The 22,248-nt window shown below is 42.7% G+C and overlaps 1 protein-coding gene across 5 annotated transcripts in view; it reads right to left on the bottom strand.

Moving 5' to 3' along the window:
• Positions 1–22,248, bottom strand: part of ZNF451 (zinc finger protein 451) — a 54,911-nt gene that overhangs the window by 5,736 nt on the left and 26,927 nt on the right. For 4 of the 5 annotated variants that reach the window (XM_061623037.1, XM_061623036.1, XM_061623039.1 and 1 more), the window contains 6 exons: positions 14,743–14,893; positions 14,305–14,431; positions 13,376–13,529; positions 11,368–11,515; positions 8,872–10,502; positions 6,277–6,414 (listed from right to left, as the gene is read on the bottom strand). In XM_061623037.1, the coding sequence (XP_061479021.1) occupies positions 6,277–6,414; positions 8,872–10,502; positions 11,368–11,515; positions 13,376–13,529; positions 14,305–14,431; positions 14,743–14,893 (2,349 nt within the window). The remainder of the gene's footprint in view (positions 1–6,276; positions 6,415–8,871; positions 10,503–11,367; positions 11,516–13,375; positions 13,530–14,304; positions 14,432–14,742; positions 14,894–22,248) is intronic. The other variant, XM_061623040.1, reaches the window with a different exon arrangement.

The raw sequence follows: 22,248 nt of genomic DNA, 5'->3' as shown, positions 1-22,248 counted from the left end.
TTCGCAAAAAAAGCTAAATGGAAGTACATCTGTATGGCATAACATGCTTCCAAAGTACTGTACAAAGAACTGAGCAGCTCCTAAAAACACAGAATGCAGATGTTCCTTATTTAAATTGGTTTAGGTAGACATCACTTACAATTTTTTCACTAAATGCAGATACACTCAACAGCATCCAAGATCTAATAACAATGCATGACTAATCTATCTATGGAAGCAATCAAGTCCTACCTACAGTAGGGCTCTACTTTTTGGCGTTCCGTTAATACGGCAGCTTTCAATTAGAGTAAGACCCCACTCATACAGAGCTTATTCCGCTTTTACGGTGTTTTTCGGGCATCGGGCACTGTAATGTTCCACCCCTGGCACCACCTGTCAGGCTCCCACCAGGGAGAAACGTAGTTTTTGTTTTTCTTTAGCTCACCCTAGTACAGATCTCACAAGATCCCACTGCTAGACAGCACCACCAGCCACTCCCTGTAAACAATACTGCTAGAGACTTCACCTTGTCTCCCTATGGCTTATTGTTACTTTGTGTCTGGGTGCCCTTGCCGTCCACAACCCCCCTGTATCTTTGTCTATAAAGCATACAGCCCTGGGTTGCCCTGGATACTTGATGATACACTATCTCTTCACCGCTGCCACCATTTGATACTGTTTCTCTGCCTTGGTAAATACCCTGCCCTCCCTTCTGGTATGTGAATCCCCAGCCAAGGATCAGGCTTTAGGTAAACCAATAAAAGTATTTATTTGATAGCACCAGGAAATAAGAAATTACTTTAGGATTGTTCAACAAGCGTATGGTTTCATATAGTGTCCCTTTTTATGTTTCCAGTCTTCTATATTCTGTCTAAATACCAGCCAAATATAATCCAACCCACAACCAACTCCAATCCACACTCCACAACCACCTGCCCACAAATCCCCCACCAAACAGAACCCTGAACCAACTGTCATCCTCTCATTTATACCTTCAGCCACTCAAACGCTCAGCCAATCATCATACAGCATTCTCCAGCATACTAACCCATGTACTCCCCCCTCTCACTCAGTCACTTACCACATATTACTTAATAAACCCGCACTTACCTTATTTACAGTCATCAAAATACAGGGGCATCACATTCCCCCCCTTTAAATAAAAGCAAAGTATTACTCTTGTACCCAGGAATAATACGATGCATTATATACATGTGTCTGTCACTCAGCGGTAGAGTGTCCTTTTAGTCTCACATCTTGATCACTTGATTGCAGTATCAGCAATCTGCCTTGAAAGTCCGTCCGCCAGCACGTTGTCCTTTCCCTTGATGAAAACAAAGTCTACTTTATATTCCTGCAGTGCCCAGGACCACCTTTGCAGCATGGTGTTGCTGTTTTTCATAGTGTCGATGATCCATGATGACCGTGCACTTCCTTCCCCACATGTAGGGACGCAGCTTTCCCAGGCCCCACACAACTGCCAAACACTCTTTCTGAACTGATGAGTAGTTCCGTTCTCTCGCTGACAGTTTTCGACTCAGATATGCAATGGGATGCTTGATGCCTTCCCTCTCTTGCATCAGCACAACTCCAAGAGCCAAATCCGACGCATCCATCGCCACGATAAAAGGCTGCTCAAAGTCCGGAGCTATCAACACAGGACTCTGGCACGATGCTTGCTTCAGTTGGTCAAAAGCTTTTTGACACCTTTCATTCCATCTCACGCACTCGGCACATTTTTTCTGCGTTAACTCATGCAGTGCGGTTGCTATTTCTCCAACCCCCTTTATAAACTTTCTATAAAATCCAGCCATACCTAGAAATGCTCTCACTCGTTTCTTGTTTATGGGAACAGGCCATGATTGGATAGCCTCTACTTTATCCCATAAGAGGGTTATCTTTCCACTCCCTACCTTATGCCCTAGGTAAGTTACTTCGTGTAACCCAAACTGGCATTTTTTTACTTTGATGGTTAAACCAGCCTTTTTAAGTGCCTCCAACACCGCTGTTAAATGTTGAACATGTTCAGGCACCGACTTGCTGAATATAGCTATGTCATCTATGTATGCCACAGCAAAATCTGACATGCCTCTTAAAATAGTGTTAATTAATCTTTGAAAGGAACTTGGTGAGTTACTAAGCCCCATAGGTAGTGTTGTAAATTCATATAACCCATCAGGTGTGTTAAAAGCAGTTTTAGCCCTGGATTGCTCTTCCAACTCCATCTGCCAAAACCCTTTGCATAGATCTATTGTGGAGATGATTGTTGCTGCCCCCAACAGTTCCAAGATGGTGTCTACCCTAGGCATGGGGTACGCATCCGGAACTGTGATTTTATTTATAGCTCTATAATCAATACAAAATCTGATTGTCCCATTTTTCTTTGGTACCAGTACTGTACTAGAGGACCAGGGACTAATTGATTCCCGAATCACACCCAGCTCTAGCATATCTCTTACTTCCTTTCTGATTTCATCCAACACTCTTCCAATCACTCTATAAGGGGTAGATCTAATTGGGGGATGATTTCCAGTGTCAATAATATGTTTTGTTACACTGGTTCCACCAGGTCTAACATTAAAGAAATCCTTATGTTTGCTCAGAACACTTAGGATTCCCCCTTTGACCTTGTGATCCACCTCCTCTGCCTTGCTTTTTTGTACCAAGACTGGCAAATTAGGACCACTCCCTTTCAGCATTCTGTCAAATCTTTCTGTTAACCCATTGGTTGCTGGATGGTATGTGATGGTTTTCAAATGCTTCAATCCACAACACTTCCACATATATTGCATCACTTCTCCCATAAATACATTGCCTTGATCAGTCAAAACCTCATGTGGAAAACCCAGCCTCATAAAGATTTTCAGCAATGCCTCTGCCACTACAGGGGCTTCCACTGACCTCAGGGCCTCAGCATCTGGGTACCACGTTGCAAAATCCACCACCACTAATATATATTTCCTGCCATGCCTTGTGGGTTTAGAAAAAGGACCCACCAAATCTATTCCCACTCTATAAAATAATTGTCCTATAATAGGAAGGGGCTTCAATGGAGCTTTTGTTTCTACCCCATTTTTTGGCATATCATACAAGAGGAACAGTACTGTTTGACATCCTTGGAAATATTTGGCCAATAAGAATGAGCAGTCAGCCTTTTCTTTGTCTTTTTTATTCCACGATGCCCTGAACAAGGAATACCATGTGCCATGTCTAGCAATCTGGGTCTGAATTCGCTAGGCACAATCAATTGTTTAACTGGTTCACAGCAGTTCTCTCTCTCTTTAGGTAACCACAGTCTATACAGTACACCATTCTCCCACAGTTTGATCCCTCAGGGACTCTGTAAATGGGATTCTTTGTGTAAGGGCTTGTTCCTTTATTGGATTCAAACTTCTATCCTTCTCCAACTCATCCCTGAACTGTTGTGTTTCTGTAGTAGAAAATATTCATAGCAAAGTTTCATTCACTCCAGGCACACCAGGGGTTGCCATGGTGACCTCAGGCTCAGTTACAGGTTCCACCCTGTTTTGCTCAGCATCAGATAAAATGGCTTCTGCAGCTCTGCCAAGCTTTGCCTTGTCATGACATAGATCTTTCCCTGTGATCCCATCACATCTCTGCCCAATATCACAGGTTCTTGTTGCTGGGCATTGATACCCACTTTATAAGTCTCTTCTTTTCCTCTCCAGTTTAATTTTATTAGGGCCATGGGAATGCTTTCTGGCTCACCTCTCACACCTTGAATTACCAACTTTTCCTGAGGTAAAATCTCCCCAGTTCTTATCAAATCCATCCTCAGTAAGGTTTGAGCAGCACCAGTGTCAATATTTTGCTCCTTGCACACATACTACTTCTCTCAAGCTTGAGTCAAAATCTTGAACATTTGACCAGCTTGTTTGACAGAACTGTATTTTCTTCATTTTCCCCTCCCTCAGTTCGCTTTTCACTGCTCTTCCTTGAACAGGATTACTGATAGGGTTTGTAGCTTCACATTGGAAATGGAGATGTCCTGGCTTACCACATTTGTAGCAGAGTTTCTCCTCCCTTTTAGGACACATAGACCCAAACTGAAGTGCCCTGTGCCGTTCTGATTTTATTTGAGGGTTTACTCTCTGTGGTACTACATCTCTTCTGCCATTATTTGGTTTTGATTTAAATTCTCTTGGTGTTTTCCACATCCAACCAGATCGGTTTGAGGTAAAATGATCGGCCAGTTCTGCTGCCTCCTGCACAGACTTAGGGGAACGATCTTTGACCACCAATCTAATTTCTGATGACAATTGATGATATAATTGGTCTAATATCATGAGGCTTTTCACCTCTTCCACAGACTGAGCTTTAGCACTTGTCAGCCATTTTTCAAATATGCCCATCAGTTTTGCTCCCAACTCCACAAAAGACCTCCCTGTCTGTATCTGGCAGTTTCTGAAAAGTTTTCTAAAATAATCAGGCCCCAGTCTAAATCTTTTGAACACTGCTTCTTTAAATTCAGCATATGTCACTGGCCTGTCTGAGGGGAAATATTGATACACCTCAGCCAATTCCCCTTTAATTAAATTTGATAAATACTGCATGAATTTATCTTCAGGTAGCCCTCACATCTGAGCTGCCTTTTCAAATGTTGTGAGGTAAATTTGTGGATCTTGACCAGGCTCATACACAGCAAAGTCTTTTGGAGTTACTTTTATTTTTGTTTCATCAGAATGAAACTTCTCTCTAATTTTAACCTTTCCACTTGTATCTCAGTATCCATTCTCAACCTTTCAGTCTCCAACATTCGCTGCTTTTCTTTCTCCTCAGCCTCCATTCTCAATCTCTGTTTCCAACACACGTTGCTTTTCCTTCTCCTCAGCCTCCATTCTCAACCTCTCAGTTTCCAACACACGTTGCTTTTCCTTCTCCTCAGCCTCCATTCTCACTTTCACCATTGCAATCTCTCTATCCTTATCTTTTTCCTCACGTTCCCATCTTAACTTCTCTCTTAAATACTCCACATAGGCAGGATTACTTAAGCACCCTTCTGGGGTCTCTTCTCTTACAGGTTCTTTGGTTTGGATTGACGTATATGTTATTAATGCTACTCGCAATTCATCCACCCCTTTACCCTCATGAGGTAAATGTAAAGCTATACACTTGTCCACCAGCTCTTCTCTCTTCATCTTTAAGAACTCAGCCATGTTTCTTAAATCTCGTACACTTTACCACACTCACAAGTAATCTTTATTTGTTATTTCCTTCACAGTCACACCACTTTATAGTGACTCTCTTTTGTTCGTATCCCACCTCTACAGCCAACACATGTAATGTTCCACCCCTGGCTACCACCAGGGAGAAACGTAGTTTTTATTTTTCTTTAGCTCACCCTAGTACAGATCTCACAAGATCCCACTGCTAGGCGGCACCACCAGCCACTCTCTGTAAACAATACTGCTAGACTTCGCCTTGTCTCCCTATGGCTTATTGTTACTTTGTGTCTGGGTGCCCTTGCCATCCACATCTTTGTCTATAAAGCATACAGCCCTGGGTTGCCCTGGATACTTGATGATACACTATCTCTTCACCGCTGCCACCATTTGATACTGTTTCTCTGCCTTGGTAAATACCCTGCCCTCCCTTCTGGTCTGTGAATCCCCAGCCAAGGATCAGGCTTTAGGTAAACCAATAAAAGTATTTATTTGATAACACCAGGAAATAAGAAGATTATTTTAGGAATGTTCAACAAGCGTATGGTTTCATATAGTGTCACTCTTTATGTTTCCAGTCTTCTATATTCTGTCTAAATACCAGCCAAATATAATCCAACCCACAACCAACTCCAATCCACACTCCACAACCACCCGCCCACAACTCCCCCACCAAACAGAACCCTGAACCAACTGTCATCCTCTCATTTATACCTTCAGTCACTCAAACGCTCAGCCAATCATCATACAGCATTCTCCAGCATTCTAACCCATGTACTCCCCCCTCTCACTTACCATATATCACTTAATAAACCCACACCATATTTACAGTCATCAAAATACAGGGGCATCCCAGGCACCATTTTATTGACAGTGTTCCACTTTTCGGCGGGTTTTGCTTTTCGGCAGGGGTCTGGAATGTAACCCGCCATATGAGTAGGGCCCTACTGTACTTACAATTCATGGATGATAAAATCTACTAAAATTGAATTATGTAGCTCTGAGACAAATCCTCTGGGCAAAACTGAGCAATAATGAAGCTATCTTCTAGTAATTTGTGTGTTTTTACATATCTATCATCTTATATGTCTGAACTGTTAATTCCTCTCCTTACCTTGAAAACCCCAGATAAAAGTTCCTTGGTTAAGGGTAGCAGGCAACTGATGGAAAAGGCTTCCCCAGTTATCCAAATCCATCATAATAATATGAGTCATGGTGCACAAATAATCAAGGTCAGGTAGATCTCCATCATCTGGATAAGAAGAGGGAGAGCAGAAGAAACAGGAAGCATAATAAAAATGCATTTGGTTTCCTCAGTGATAAAAACCAGTATTTCAGACAGCTTTCAAAACATAAATCGCATCACATTCTTAATAATTCAATGCAATTTAAATAATAAGTAAGCATATTTATTCAATAGAGAAGCTTCTGCCTTCAGCAAATATCAACTTCAAGGAACATTTTGCATTATAAGGTTGTGTTTGTTTTCATGAGTGAGAGCCAGTGTGGTGTAGTGGTTAAGGTGTTGGAGTACGACCTGGGATACCAGGGTTTGAATCCCCACACAGCCATGAAGCTCACTGGGTGGCCTTGGGCCAGTCACTGCCTCTCAGCCTCAGAGGGAGGCAATAGTAAACCCCTCTGAATACCGCTTACCATGAAAACCCTATTCATAGGGTCGCCATAAATCAGAATCGACTTGAAGGCAGTATATTTCCGTTTCATTTGTTTTCATGAGAGGCCTATTTAGGTTTAGATGGTTACTTGTCCAAACATAATTGTAAACAGTGGGAAAGAATCCATACAAAAAGAAGTAGTGAATCCCGTAGGTGCTGGAAACATTATTTAAGCAATAATGTCATTATAATTTATTTTTGCAATTTATTAGTTGCTTGCCATACAAGAAGTATCTAAGTTACTTACAAAATCTCAAAAAAACAATATACTACAATAAAAACTTACAATTAATCCATCTTAGCATGATTTTGTAATCAAACATTTCCCAGCACCTAAGAAGTTCCTTTTTATTGAGGTATGTGTCATTTTGGTGTTGTTTTCCTCCTTCCCTTCCTCCTCCTCAAATAATACACACCTGTGAGTCCCCCCACTAAGCATACCAATAACACAATTATCTCAAAAAAGGCTGCATATGCATGTGACCTAACAGTGGCGCTCTCGCTCTCTCTTACAGACAGAGAAGACAGCCACAAGAAGTGGCAAGAGACTGCTTTTTCATGCCCAACACCAGTAAAAACACCCCATGGGAATTAGCCAAGTAAAGAACCAGCTTTACTTGTGCAAGCTGTTGAATAGCCTACAACTGGGGCCCAAACAGATATGACATGGGATCTGCCCCCACCACTGCTACCAATTTTTAATTCTTAAAATCGACTCTGTTAGGAACAGGGAGACTGGAGCAGTGGAACCATAAGGAAGAGTATTTAACCCCTTTCTCCATACCTTTTTCCTCATCAAAACCCCCAGAAGGTACTATTTGCCCTATTGTAGGGAACAAAAAGCACCAGCACCATTCTCCCACTCGTTTTTCTGGATTGAAATTTCATTTTGTTCCATTCGTATGAGTATGCAAAAGAAGAGGGCAACAGTTATCTGTATTCTGCCACTCTTTCCCACCAGTGGGGCTAACAGAAACATAGGCAAGGATTTCAACTAGGAAAATGGTCTGGGTCTGTGAGAAGAGGAAAACACCTGCCTCCAAGCACTGCTGCCCTGATCCAACCCTTCCAACCACTTGTAAGAAATCACAGATCTCCCCCAGCACTCTGAGAGAAGCAAAGAAATAAGAAGAGTGGCAATGTTTTTACACAATCATTTTGAGTGATGTTCAACATTAAGATTTCCCAAGGTTATTATCAGCATTAAGAGCGGCATTTTTCTTTATCCATTTTATTCTGCTCTTGCCCTGCTCATTTAGAGCCCCAATTACAAACACTCATTATAAAAGATAACAGATTATTTCACAAGTAAGTGAGAAAACTGATCCCAGCTCTGACACCTTGGCACTGATCAGGTAGAGGAAGCCCAAGAGCCAGACCTCATAACAGATACCACAGAAAGGTCTATAAGCCTTCCCTCCCCAAAACTCCAGAGCAACAGCAAACAAACCCAGAAAGCCAGAGTGGCTGGTGTAGCAGGACTCCTATTTCACCATGGGGCATTCTGGTTACAAGGTTTGATTTTGACCCTTGAGCCAAAAAAGTTTCCGTGCGTACTTTAACAAGTGTGGCAAAAGCCCCTCAGATGAAGGGCTGGGTACCAAATCTTTCTACAGCCAACCACCACAACCCCTTCTCCTGCCGTATCCCACCACCAACCTCCTGTTTTCCCCCTTTACAATTCTCACTTTGCAGCCCCAGTCAATATATTGCTGTCTCCTCCAGACAGAAGGAAAAAGCAGTATCCTCACGTATCTAATCATGTGGCAAAAGTGGCAGTCCTATCTCAATAGTCCTCATCTCCAGCCCCATCCCATCCCTAAAATCTCCTTTTAACCTTTTCTAATCAGTGCCTATCCTGGCATATAGTACCAAGTGCGTCATAACTTAGAAAGGGTACAAGTCTAAAACGGTTTCTTGCATTACTATGGGCACAATTACATAAACAGAGTTCTCAGGCCAAGGGTATGAAACATTACATGTTCAGCTTAACTTGGTTTGAGCATTAAAAGTAGATCATGGTTTCTACCTACCTTGACCAAGCACTTCAGAATGTGGTTTTTTAATCTGTTCTTTGTGTATCTCTTCCAGCCTCAAAATCCTTTTTTCTGAAGAACTTGCTGTAGCCATATCTACTGAAAGCTTCAGTTTATCAGGCTTCTTGTCCACACACAACCCACTGGCAGAGAACTGAAAGACCTCACTTTCTGCTTGAGTTGGGGGAAGTTTGGGCTTTTGTGAGAAGCAATGTTTGCCATGGAAGTGCCGATGGGCAACTACAATATCGCTGAAGTTTTTGTTGCACGCTCCACACCTCACTACATACAATTCTTGGTCAGCTTTTTTGTCTGGGTGGCTCATGAGATGAGCCATCATGTCCGAAAAGCTTTGTGCTGTTGAAGAACACAAGGTGCAGCGAAACCACAGATTGCCTTTTTCCAGCATGGCTTCTTGACATCTCTTGTAATCTGCCTTCCAGTTTTCTTTGCAGACATATTTTTCCCGACAGCCACAATTCAGAAGGCTGCTCTCTTCTACTATTTCAGTATTTTTTATCGATGTTCCCGCTTCCTCAGAAACACAAATGTAATCCGTGCTATGAAATCCTTTGAAGTGGAGCAAAAGCTCCTCCTCCACATCAAAAAAAAGGTCACCACAAAAACCACAGAAATATTTAATTTGTACAATGTTGTTATGCCTATCTTGACAGTGTCGATGTAACGTTTCAGTTTTCCGAAATGTCATTTTGCACAAGTCACAGCTGTACCTGTGAAAATGATGGCTCTCTAATGATACGCAATGCTGCTTTACGCTATCTTCCGAGTCAAATATTTCCTCACACATGCGGCACTGCCACTCATGAGATGTTGACTCGGACACATCCATTGGGCTCAGAGGTGGAGACTGCTCCATAGGGCTAGGAGATAGATCTTTCGATTCAAATGAATTATCACATAGTGTACCAGAAGGCTCTGCAGGGATGTCTTCAGCAGTCTCCTCCTCGTAATAATAGCTGTGTCCACCATGAAATTCTGTCACATGGGTCATAACATCCTCCCCTTTCTGAAGAGCTACACTGCAGGCCTGACACCAGAAGTAGTAGTTAGTCAAGTGTGCTCCTCCATGGAACCGGCTCATGTGCAAACGGATGATGCTTGCATTTTCCACAAGCTTCCCACACACACCACATTTGTGGCAGATTCTGTTTTCAGAAAAAATATGATGTTCTACCAGCTCTTCGGAAGGAAATGACAAATGGCACTGACACACCCAGGTTTTGGCAGTATGAGCACTGCTAACCTCTTGGTTTTTGCCTTCTAAATCCTTTTTTCGTTTTGAAACCGTTTCTCTCTCATCACCAACAGATTCAATTGAGTCCAATGGTCTCTTCAGAGGAGAATATTTTAAAAAGCTTCTGTTCTTCTGTAGATGAGGGGCACTTTTATTCCCTTCGTTGATATGACAAATTGTCAAGATGGATTCTTCCATTGTGGTGAAAACTTTAACTTTGTGTAGGGTTTTGGAAATATGCTGATGAATATGGGTGTCACCGGTAAATAGGTTGCTACAGCTATGACAGAAACCTTTGGCTTTAAATACTTCAGCAACTTGGGAGATACGCTTCTTTGACAGAGCTACTGGACCAGCATTACGACAACAAGTTCTAAAATGGGAAAGGATATAGTAACACCTACACAGCTGTACAGCTAAAAAAAAAGATTCAGTATAGTCTAAAAACAAATTCACATCCTAAACATTATTTTTGACATTTGCTTTGTATTAATAGTTTGACCCAGATAATTTACTAGCCTGCAAACAAGTTGCCAGGTGATGATTGTCCCCATACCATTGTCAATGCTCATGACATTAGTCAGAACTCTTTAAAACCACAACTGACAGTTGATAGAATCACATGATTCTTTCTTCTTAGCCTGGGAATAAGGACCCTTAGGCCCTCCAGGCCTCTCTGTCTGGCCCTCAGGATTCTCTCCAGGCTAAACCTCCTCCTCAGCCACACTTTCTCTTTCCAGGTCACACCACACACACTCTGCTTCATACCTTCCATGAGTGTTTTTGCCTGGCTTGAATGTGTTGAACTCTAATCATGCTTCTTGGTTGGAGGATAGCAAAGAGGATGCAAGCATGTGTAGAAGCTAGCTACTGCTCTGCCCACTTTTGCCTCTGGATCTGACTACTACCGGCATGTGGCCTCCAGAACATTGTGCAGAAGCAAATGTGGCCCTCGGGTTGAAAAAGGTTCCCCATCCCTGCCTTTAAAGATAGAAGAATGTATGTGCACACAACAGCTAAGGAACACTGCTGTTTTCCCAGCAGTGAAGATGGTTCAGCCCTATGGTTGCTGCCTATGTAACTTCTAGCGTTAGATAACCTATTGGTCCTATGTTTAAAACCCAAGGACAAAGAATACATAAATATCGGAACTGAAAGTGGGCTTATAGACCAACACGTAGTTAAAGGAAAAACAGGAATTATAGTCCCATTCTACAAGTGGGAAGACTCTGACAGACCTGAAGTGTGCAGTTAGCTCCACATGGGAACGCAACACTTGATGGCAGGATGTGCACTTCACTTGGAATGGAACCTCTTTGCACAAGGAGATGAGAAGATTCTTTGCATAGGTTGGGAAAGGCAAAGGAAGTGGGTTCGCATTCTTATCTGCAATGGAATGCATGGAACATTGTGTCACTGAGTTAGAAAAGACCAAACGTAATTACTCCAACCAGTGTGCCCAAAAGCAGGGCCATCCACAAGTTGGCACCCCCCCCCAATAATAAAGTACAGCATCAGCAAACGCTGCTGCACAGCAATCTGGCACATTAAGTTTTATGGCCTAGTGGCATCTAAGCGGCATCACACCACAAATCAGAGCAGGGATAGAAAGCCTCTAACCCTCCTGATGAAGTTGGACTACAACTCCCATCATCCCTAACCATGCTGGCTGCAGCTGATTAGAGTTGGGAATGCAACATCTGGATGGCCACAGGTTCCCAACCCATGGACTTAAGAGTATATTGCAAGCAGCTGTCCATTTCTAATCAGTTCACATACAAAACTTACTTCTAAGAAGAACTACATGATACACTGAATCACAAAAATCAGAGGTTATAAACGTTGATGTGACTCTCTTACTTGAATCAATACCATATATGCATCAAGTCTGGACAGTTAAGAATGAGCTGACAAACATTCCATTCCTGAGAAATGTCACATTTGGAGCCTGAGCATCTTTTAAAAGAGCCTGAGCATCTATCTTTCAGAAGTGTTGCAAGAGAAATGTATTAGGTCCAAGTAGGTTTATCCTGGTCAGGACAGGAATACAGAGCCTGTTATTTTTTTAGCTGCTTTTAACTCCTGCTTTTTATTTTGTATTTGTTTAAAATTTGTAACCAACCCCAAGATTTCAAAAGGCAGAGAAGTATATATTGAAAGGAATGAGTAACAGGTACCCAAAGCCCCAGAGAGAAAAATAAAATAGGAGGGAAATCCCCAAACCAGGAAGGACAAAACTAAGACACCAAATTTTAGACAAGTATCTCAGATGCTAGGCAAAGCACCTATCATATGGCTGTGCCCAGAAATATTCTTAATTTTAAGAAGTACCCTATATATTTTATGAACCTTGCATATATTCAAGGGGACAATAGCAGAAGCCTCAGCCACACTGTACAGAACTGGAAAAAAACTTCCCTGGGAAATTTCTCAATGTATATTTTCTTGCGTTATTAGACTGGCTAAAGTAGCTGAATCAAACAGAGCTGTGGAGCTACAACTAAATAAGCTACATTATAGCTACTTCTTCACAATCTTGCTTGAGCAAACAGGAAATTGACTTGCCAAATGTTCTTATTCAATACAGGAATACCCCGCTATATGGACCTTCACTTTACGGACACTCGCGAGTACGGACATATTTACAGTAGCACCATTCCTGTTTATGTACGCTCGCTTCAGAAGAACGGACACTTAACTGTATGACGCCGCCGCCCGATCAGTTTCCAACTACAGACGTTTTCTTAAAATAAGGCCTACTGTGTTTATTTTAGTTATAAATGCGTTATTTACATCAGTTATGCCTGTATATGACGATTGCAGTGCAGTATATGAGAAAGAGAAAGATAAGAGAAAAAAGGTAGTGCTTCACTTTAAGTACATTTTCGGTTTACGTACTCACTCTGGACCTAATGCATACGTTAATGCGGGGTATTCCTGTATGTACCAGAAGAACAGAATCCAACTTACCTTACAAAGTCTAGGAAGAATCTCCATGATTGACAATCGGCAGAAGTAGGGAATGAAGGTAAGCAGATTGAGCATATTTAGCATGGAATGGTGAAAAAACTAGGGCAAAACCTCACATTCTACTGACACCTCCAGAATAGGAACACTTCCTTAACATAACATTATCATATTCACCAATTATGTAAATTGTAACATATTTGAAGCAGATTTTTCCTCTAAGCATCGTATCATGTAGTATCCATTCATGCCAGAAATAATATTTCAAAAAGGGCATACCACTCAGTTTGAAAGCCTGGGTGAAATGATTCTTTCCAGACATATGCTGCAGACACTCATCTCTTATGCTAAAAAGGAGGAAGCAGTATGGACACGCAAAGCACTGAATATGCTGAGGGGGGTAATTTTTTTCATGGCCATCATCTTCACCTGCCTGGAGGAGAAATGGGGGGAGGACAAAGACAATAGTTATGGAACAATTTTATAGAAACAGAACATTTATTCAGGGCTGTGGAGTCGGTACGCCAGACCTTCGACTCCGACTCCTCTATTTTTCTACTGTCCGACTCTTAACTCCTTCATAAATGGCAAATATATATTAACTAGTAATAACAAATTTACTGTAGTAAAATGGTAGCACAAGGCATTTCATCACCACCACGTGAATCCAGAGCTTGGAAAAGTTAGTTTTTAAAACTACAACTCCCATCATCCCCAGGGATTGGGCTCGTGGGAGTTGTAGTTCAAAAAAGTAACTTTTCCAAGCTCTGGATTCACATGGTGGTGATGAAATGCCTTGTGCTACCATTTTACTACAGTAAATTTGTTATTACTAGTTAATATACATTTGCCATTTATGAAGGAGTCGGAGTCGGAGTCAGTACATTTCTACCGACTCCAACTCTACCCAAAATTGCTCCCGACTCCGACTCCACAGCCCTGCATTTATTTCTCAACATTATGAAGATAATTTTCTATAAGCTCTTATGGAAAGATTGCTCTTAATACTTAAAAGCAAAACTAGAAATATATGAACTTAATATCTGCTTCACTTACAAGCCACATCGATCTACAAGCAGCACATCTTTTTGGATTTGAACAGTTAACAAAAGCAAAGCCTGGACATTAAATGCCTGCAAAGGTCCATGAACAAGTGAGGGGAGAAATTTTGCTATTTTGTCAAAACATACATATCCTTAAATTCTTGCCTTAGATGTAAGATGGTCAGTATACTGCTGAGAGGTGGAAAATCTTCTGTTACAGACTATGCAGGCAAACGCATTAGCTGGAGGTCCATGTAGAGTAATTGATGGATCGCAAGGAGAATGATCAAACCTAAATAAATAGTTATGCAAGTTTAAGTATTAAATATGTACTTTACAACAACACTTAGAGATTGCTCATTACAACAACAAAAAGTTTAGAAAACAACAACCTTTAGCTGAATATAAAATTGGCCAAGTTGTCTAAAATGTATATGAATTCTGAATGTACTTACAAACCTAAAATTTCCTGGCATCTATTTATGTAACATTTCTACACAATACGGATCAATGCAGCACATATCGATGATTACTTACAAGATGTTATGCCTCATATTCAGGCAGTTTAGCATCATGTTTCTGATCAAGCTAAAGAATTCATACCTCTTAAGGTGGCCTAGGAGAAGATGTGCATTGTCAAACTTTCTGTTGCAATGCATTATCGGGCATAAAATGGATTTACTATCAGATGGGGTTTGGTCTGATCTCCGAGGTAATGCTCTTCTTCCAGAGTTTACAGTTCCTGGCTTGAGTCCTACATTGTGAAACAAAAATACTGAACACATCATATACAGGGGTACCCCACATTAACATACGCAACGGGTCCAAAGTGAGTACGTAAACCGAAAATGTACTTAAACTGAAGCACTACCTTTTTTCACTTGCGCCACCACTGTGCCACCTCTCCTTCACGTGGAGCCTCAAAGCCCCACGCTAAAGCCTCTGCTGCTGCGCCGCCACGCCTCTCAGCTGATCGCAATTGCATCTCCCAGCTGATTCGCAGTCGCGCAATCGCGTCTCTTTCCACCCCCCCACACACCGAAAGAACAGGCCACAACCAAAGGTTAAGTGTCTGTTCTTGCGAAGCGAGCGTACGTAAACAGGGGAATGGTGGCGTATGGAGTATGTCCGTACTCGCGAGTGTCTGTAAAGTGAAGGTACGTATAGCAGGGTATTCCTGTATTTATGCCTCAAAACAGTGCAAAGTTAACAATAGGGCAACAGAAAATAGATTGCGCTACTGCAATACCTTTTCTTTTGTTAGATGCAAGAAATTGAATATACTGCTTTCTCTAAAGCTTTCCCTCACTTTTGGTCCATGAGGAAACAGGCAAGATGAACCTCAAAGAAAGAAAAGAACACAACACAACCATTCCCGCCACTGAGCTAACAGGAGGTCTGCAACCCCAATCCAGGGGAATCTCACAGCATAGATGAGTGAGGTGAGGAGTGGCCCTGTTCATGTAGGGTGTGGCCATGGATGCCTCATTATGACAGCTTGGAAGGCTCATTCACTGTGATGGAGCCAACATTCCATTTTCAGGCTGGCACATTCCACATGATGGAACTTACCAGAGCTAAGGAAGAGTAGGGTGTGTCATTATGTAGGCAGGGCTACTCATGAGAGAGACAAGATGCTCTGAAGAACATGCTGTGATGTTCCTATATATTAGTGTATATATGGTAAGTGCTGGTTGTTTAGAGTATACATGGTAAGTAGTGAAAAAGGAGGGGGAGTGAATGGGCAATAGAATGCTTGATGATTGGCTGAATGTTTAAAATGGCTGACAGTATAAATGAAAGGATGACAGGTAAATCTGGGTGAATGTGAAGTGGTAAATTGTGGAATCTGGGGGGAAGAAGAGAAAGAGTGGATTGCTTGGTGGGGTTTGAGAGAGTTGTTTGCCAGGAGAGAGTGAAGAAGGAGGGAGGTGGAGTTCGGATTAGTATTGAGTAAAACCATATGCTTATGTGCCTTAAGAAAAAATCTTGTTAATCTTGTTAGCTTTGTTATCTGTAATAAATACTTAATTTGGTTTACCAAAGGCCTGATCCTTGGCTGGGGTTTCACAGACCAGAAGGGAGGGTAAGGTAATGAGCAAGGCTGAAGAGGAACTGTAACAAATGGTGGCAGCGGTGAAGAGAATAACAATACCAGTATTCAGAGTCTCTGGGAATACTAGTATTGGGACGTTACTGGTGGTTGCCTAGCAGGGGGATCTGTTGAGATCTGTGCTAGAGCGGAGAGAGAAATCATAAGAGAGAGCGGTCCGGACTGGTGGAGTCTCTGGTGGTGCCTAGAGACAGGCAGTAACCACGAGCAGGTAGGAACCTGACAGGGAGAGCCAGCGAAGGACGCACCACATGTGGTGACAGTAGCGGTGGGATACGAACAACAGAGAATCCAGATACGAACCAAAGAGAGTCCCAAAGACACGTGGTGACAAAGGAGACTACGTCACAGGTGTTGGCTGTAGCAGTGAGATACGAATACTAGACAATCCCTAATAGTTGTGTGGCAAACAGAAATAACAAAACAAGATTTCTTGTGAGAGTGACTGGCAAAGAGTGTGTGGCAAAGAGTGAGTGAACTCAAACACCATGGCTGAATACATAAAAATGAAAAGAGAGGAGCTGGTGGAGAAGTGCATAACATTCAATTTACCTCATGAGGGTAAAGGGGTAGATGAATTGAGGGTAGCACTTATAGGATTTGCAACTGCCCAGCAAAAACAACCTGTCAGAGAAGAGACCCCAGAAGGATATTTAAGCAATCCCGCTTATATAGAGTACTTGAGAGAGAAGTTGAGGATGGAAGGTGCAGAGAAGGAAAAACAGAGAGAGTTGGAAGCTGAGAGATTGAGGATGGAGGCTGAGGAAAAAGACAAGCAGAGAGAGTTGGAAGTTGAGAGATTGAGGATGGAGGCTGAGGAAAAAGATAAACAGCGGGAGTTGGAAGCTGAGAGATTGAGGATGGAGGCTGAGGAAAAAGACAAGCAGAGAGAGTTGGAAGCTGAGAGATTGAGGATGGAAGGTGCAGAGAAGGAAAAACAGAGGGAGTTGGAAATTGAGAGAATGAGATTGGGGTTTGAGGAGAGGGAGAAGCAATGAGCATTGGATGCTGAATTACAAGTAGAAAAGTTAAAATTTGATAGAGAGAAATTTCACTCTGAGGAGACAAGGAAAGAGAGAGATGGAGCAAAAATAAAAATTACTCCAAAGGACTTTGCTGTCTATGATCCTGGTCAAGATCCTCAAATTTACCTCAGCACCTTTGAAAAAGCAGCTCAGTTGTGGGGGCTACCTGAAGATAAATACATGCAGTATTTATCAAACCTGATTAAAGGGGAATTGGCTGAGGTATACCAATATTTCCCCTCAGACAAGCCCGTCACCTATGCTGAATTCAAAGAAGCAGTGTTTAAAAGATTCAGACTGGGGCCTGATTATTTTAGAAGGCTTTTCAGAAATTGCCAGATACAGACAGGGAGGTCTTTTGTGGAACTGGGAGCAAAGTTGATGGATATATTTGGAAAGTGGATGAGTAGTGCCAAAGCTCAGTCAGTGGAAGAGGTGAAAAACCTCATGATACTGGATCAATTATACCATCAGTTACCACCAGAAATAAGGCTCCTGGTCAAAGACTGTTCCCCTACATCTGTGCAGGAGGCCGCAGAGTTGGCGGATCACTTCGCCTCCAATAGAAGTGGCTGGGTGGGGAAAACATCAAGAGAGTTTAAACCCAGACCATATAGTGCTGGCAGAAGGGATGTGGTACCACAGCGAGTGAGTCCTCCATTAAAATCTGAAGGGCACAGGACACCCCAGAGTGGATCTGTGTACCCTAAAAGTGAGGAGAAATTATGCTACAAATGTGGTAGACCAGGGCACCTACATTTTCAATGTGAGGTTGCCAACCCCAGTAGTAATCCTGCTCAGACAAGGGCAGTGAAAACAGAGCCCAAGGCTTTAGAAACAGCGAAAAAGGTTCAGTTTTGCCAGATAAACTGGACAGAAGTAACAGACCTTGATTCAAGTCTGAGAGAGGAAGTGAGAGTACAAGGGGCAAATTATTGGGCATTGCTTGATACTGGTGCCGCTCAGACATTACTGAGGCCAGATTTAATAAAATCTGAGGTAATATTACCTCAGGAAACAGTGACTATCCAAGGAGTGAGGGGTCAACCAGAGAGTTTGCCTGTGGCCTTAGTGAAAATGGAATGGAGAGGCCGAAAGGGCCAATATAAAGTTGGTATTAATGCCCAGCAACAAGAACCAGTAATACTGGGAAGAGATGTTATGGGGGCACAGGGGAAAATATATGTAGTGACCAGACAGCAAATTGGCAGAGAAAAAGAAGCCATATTAAGGGGGGCTGAAACAAACAGGGTAGAATCTGTTAACCAGCCTCAGGTCACCATAGCAACCACTAGCAGGCCTGCTGAAGAAGACAAACTGTATCAAGTGGTCTCTGGGGAAGAAGCAGATCAATTCAGGGAAGAGCTGCATAAAGATATAAGTCTGAAGCAGATAAAGGAACAAGCGCTGACCCAACAGATTCCTTTCACTGACAAACTGAGGAATCAAGTTGTGTGTGAGAATGGGATTTTATATAGACTGTGGATGCCTGCTGAGAGAAAGGATGAATGTGAACCAGTGAAACAAATGATGGAAGTGGTGAAAGAGAATTTGAGTCATGCACAGGAGAAGCAAAGTTACTGGTATGACAGAACAGCCAGAGAACGTGTGTATGATGTGGGAGATATGGTTATGGCGTTCATACCCAGGAAACATGACAAATTACAGGCTAACTGGGAAGGACCATATACCATCAGAGAAAGGCTTGACACAGTGACATATGTAATCACCACAGACCAATTAAACAAAAGCAAAGTGGTTCATATAAATATGTTGAAGCCTTACCATACCAGGGATGCAAAGGTGTTGCAAGTTACCTTATTCCCTGAGGGAAGTGGGCCTGAACTTCCAGATTTGGTACAGGAAAGCAAAGACAAAGGAGGGGTAGATCAAGTGGAATGGTCAGAGGAGGTGAAGGAGGAAGTAAAAGAGGAGATTCTGAGAGTTTTGAAAACCTATAGGAATCTCTTTAGCAACAAACCTGGCCGAACCAGTTTAGTTATACATTCCATTGATACTGGAGATCATGCCCCAATCAGATCTGTTCCGTACCGTGTGAATGGGAAAGTTTTGAATGAGATCAAAAAGGAGGTGGAAGATATGCTGGAATTAGGAGTGATCAGGGAATCCATCAGTCCCTGGGCCTCAAGTATTGTCCTGGTTCCGAAAAAAGATGGAACGACAAGGTTTTGCATTGATTATCGGCTAATCAATAAAATTACTGTCCCAGATGCGTATCCTATGCCTAGGGTAGACGCAATGTTAGAGTTATTGGGGGCAGCAACCATTATCTCTACACTAGATCTCTGTAAAGGATTTTGGCAAATGGAACTAGACGAGCAATCCAGAGCCAAAACTGCCTTCAGTACACCAGATGGGTTATATGAGTTTGTGACCTTACCCATGGGACTAAGGAACTCACCAAGTTCATTTCAGAGGCTAATCAATACTGTGTTGCGAGGCATGTCAGATTTTGCAGTGGCCTATATCGATGACGTGGCCATTTTTAGCAAGTCGGTGCCTGAGCGTGTCCAACACCTGACAACAGTATTGGAGGCCTTAAGAAAAGCAGGCCTCACAATAAAAGCTAAGAAATGCCAGTTTGGACTAAAGGAAGTAATCTATTTAGGACATAAGGTGGGGAGTGGGAAAATCACCCCCTTATGGAACAAGGTGGAGGCAATACAAGCGTGGCCGATCCCCTTAACCAAAAAACAAGTAAGGGCATTTCTGGGTGTGGCTGGATTTTATAGAAAGTTTGTGAGAAATTTTGGGAAAATAGCAACCCCCTTGTATGAATTAACAAAGAAGAAGTGTTCTGAGCGTGTGGTATGGACGGATGAATGTCAGAAGGCTTTTGATCTACTGAAGCAAGCCTTGTGCCAAGGACCCATATTAATAGCACCAGACTATGAGCAACCATTCATCGTGGCTACAGATGCGTCAGACCTCGCGCTGGGAGTCGTCTTGCTGCAGGAGAGAGAAGGCACCAGACATCCAGTGGCGTATCTGAGTCGCAAGCTGACACCGAGGGAGAAAAACTATTCGTCGGTCCAGAAGGAGTGCCTAGCGGTCGTGTGGGGACTGAACAAGTTGCGCCCATACGTGTGGGGACGAAGATTCAGTGACTACGGATCATCGGGCCTTGTTATGGTTCCAGACTATGAAAAACCATAACACTATGCTGCAGAGGTGGTCCTGGGCCCTACAGGACTATCAAGTGGACTTCCAGTTCATCAAAGGCAAGGACAATGTACTGGCCGATGGACTTTCCAGGCAAGTGGCTGGGACTGCAGTGGCGTGACCAGTCAGAGGAACAAAGAAAGACATTTTCCCCATAGAGACTTTTATTTGTTAACGCGACGTATAAATCCTGGAACAGGAGTAATACTCTGCAGTTGTTTAAGGGGGGGAAATGTGATGTTCCTATATATTAGTGTATATATGGTAAGTGCTGGTTGTTTAGAGTATACATGGTAAGTAGTGAAAGGAGGGGGAGTGAATGGGCAATAGAATGCTTGATGATTGGCTGAATGTTTAAAATGGCTGACAGTATAAATGAAAGTATGACAGGTAAATCTGGGTGAATGTGAAGTGGTAAATTGTGGAATCTGGGGGGGAGAAGAGAAAGAGTGGATTGCTTGGTGGGGTTTGAGAGAGTTGTTTGCCAGGAGAGAGTGAAGAAGGAGGGAGGTGGAGTTCGGATTAGTATTGAGTAAAACCATATGCTTATGTGCCTTAAGAAAAAATCTTGTTAATCTTGTTAGCTTTGTTATCTGTAATAAATACTTAATTTGGTTTACCAAACGCCTGATCCTTGGCTGGGGTTTCACAGACCAGAAGGGAGGGTAAGGTAATGACCAAGGCTGAAGGGGAACTGTAACAAATGGTGGCAGCGGTGAAGAGAATAACAATACCAGTATTCAGAGTCTCTGGGAATACTAGTATTGGGATGTTACTGGTGGTTGCCTAGCAGGGGGATCTGTTGAGATCTGTGCTAGAGCGGGGAGAGAAATCATAAGAGAGAGCGGTCCGGACTGGTGAAGTCCCTGGTGGTGCCTAGAGACAGGCAGTAACCACGAGCAGGTAGGAACCTGACAGGGAGAGCCAGGGAAGGACGCCTCACACATGCCTGCCAAAGGAGCAAAAGAGGCCTCTGCAGTAGTGAGTATGTCTAGCTCGAAGTCTAGTGAATGGGAATGCACATAAAAATATGGCTGCCCAACATCCTTCTGCAACTGGTGTGTCAGTGGAGACGGTCACCAAGGTTACTGAACTGCTGGCAGAAATGTGCCATTAGGTGCAGACATGTGGGCATGTGTTGCACCATATAAACTAGGGCTTTTACCCAGTGACGTGGGGTGAAAGGCTACAAAAAGGCTACTGAACCTACAGAATAACTCTGTGAGGTGGACGTAGATTTATTTTATTTATTTAAAGCCATTTCTACCTCACTCTTCAGCCAAAAAGGCTCCCAGAGTGGCTTACAAATATTAATAAAAACAACGAACAAGATTTTGAGATTTTGAGTCCCCTCCCCCCCCCCAAAAAAAATGTTGAGCTTGTGCCACTGCTTTTCTCTACGGTGAGAAGGATTAGGATTAGTTATAGAATGAGATGTTCACCTTTAAAATAGAAGAGGGATCTTTAGGTAGGACCACATGATCCTTGTAGAAGATACAGAGATTGTCTGAGAGAGCCCTGAGTTTGGAGACCCTACAGGCGGATGTGACGCCCAAAGAGGACCTGGATGCCCGAAACATCAGAACTGTGGTATGTTCTGTCTGGTAAACTCAGATGTGGACTTGGTTGGAACGTAAGGCTGGTTTCTGGATTTGGTCCGCACCAGCTTGAAAGGTCTTATATGCTTGGGGCTGTACATGGAGCAGTAGTGAAAAAAGGAAAAGAGAGGGGATGTATAAACTGCCTTTGGTAGTCTCTCGAGTACTGAGGCCATAGCTTCATGCTTGT

The sequence above is a fragment of the Rhineura floridana genome, chromosome 4, assembly GCF_030035675.1.
Source record: "Rhineura floridana isolate rRhiFlo1 chromosome 4, rRhiFlo1.hap2, whole genome shotgun sequence".
NCBI lineage: Eukaryota > Metazoa > Chordata > Lepidosauria > Squamata > Rhineuridae > Rhineura > Rhineura floridana.
Note: the sequence above shows the minus strand (reverse complement) of the source record. Positions and strands in the feature narration are given on the sequence as shown.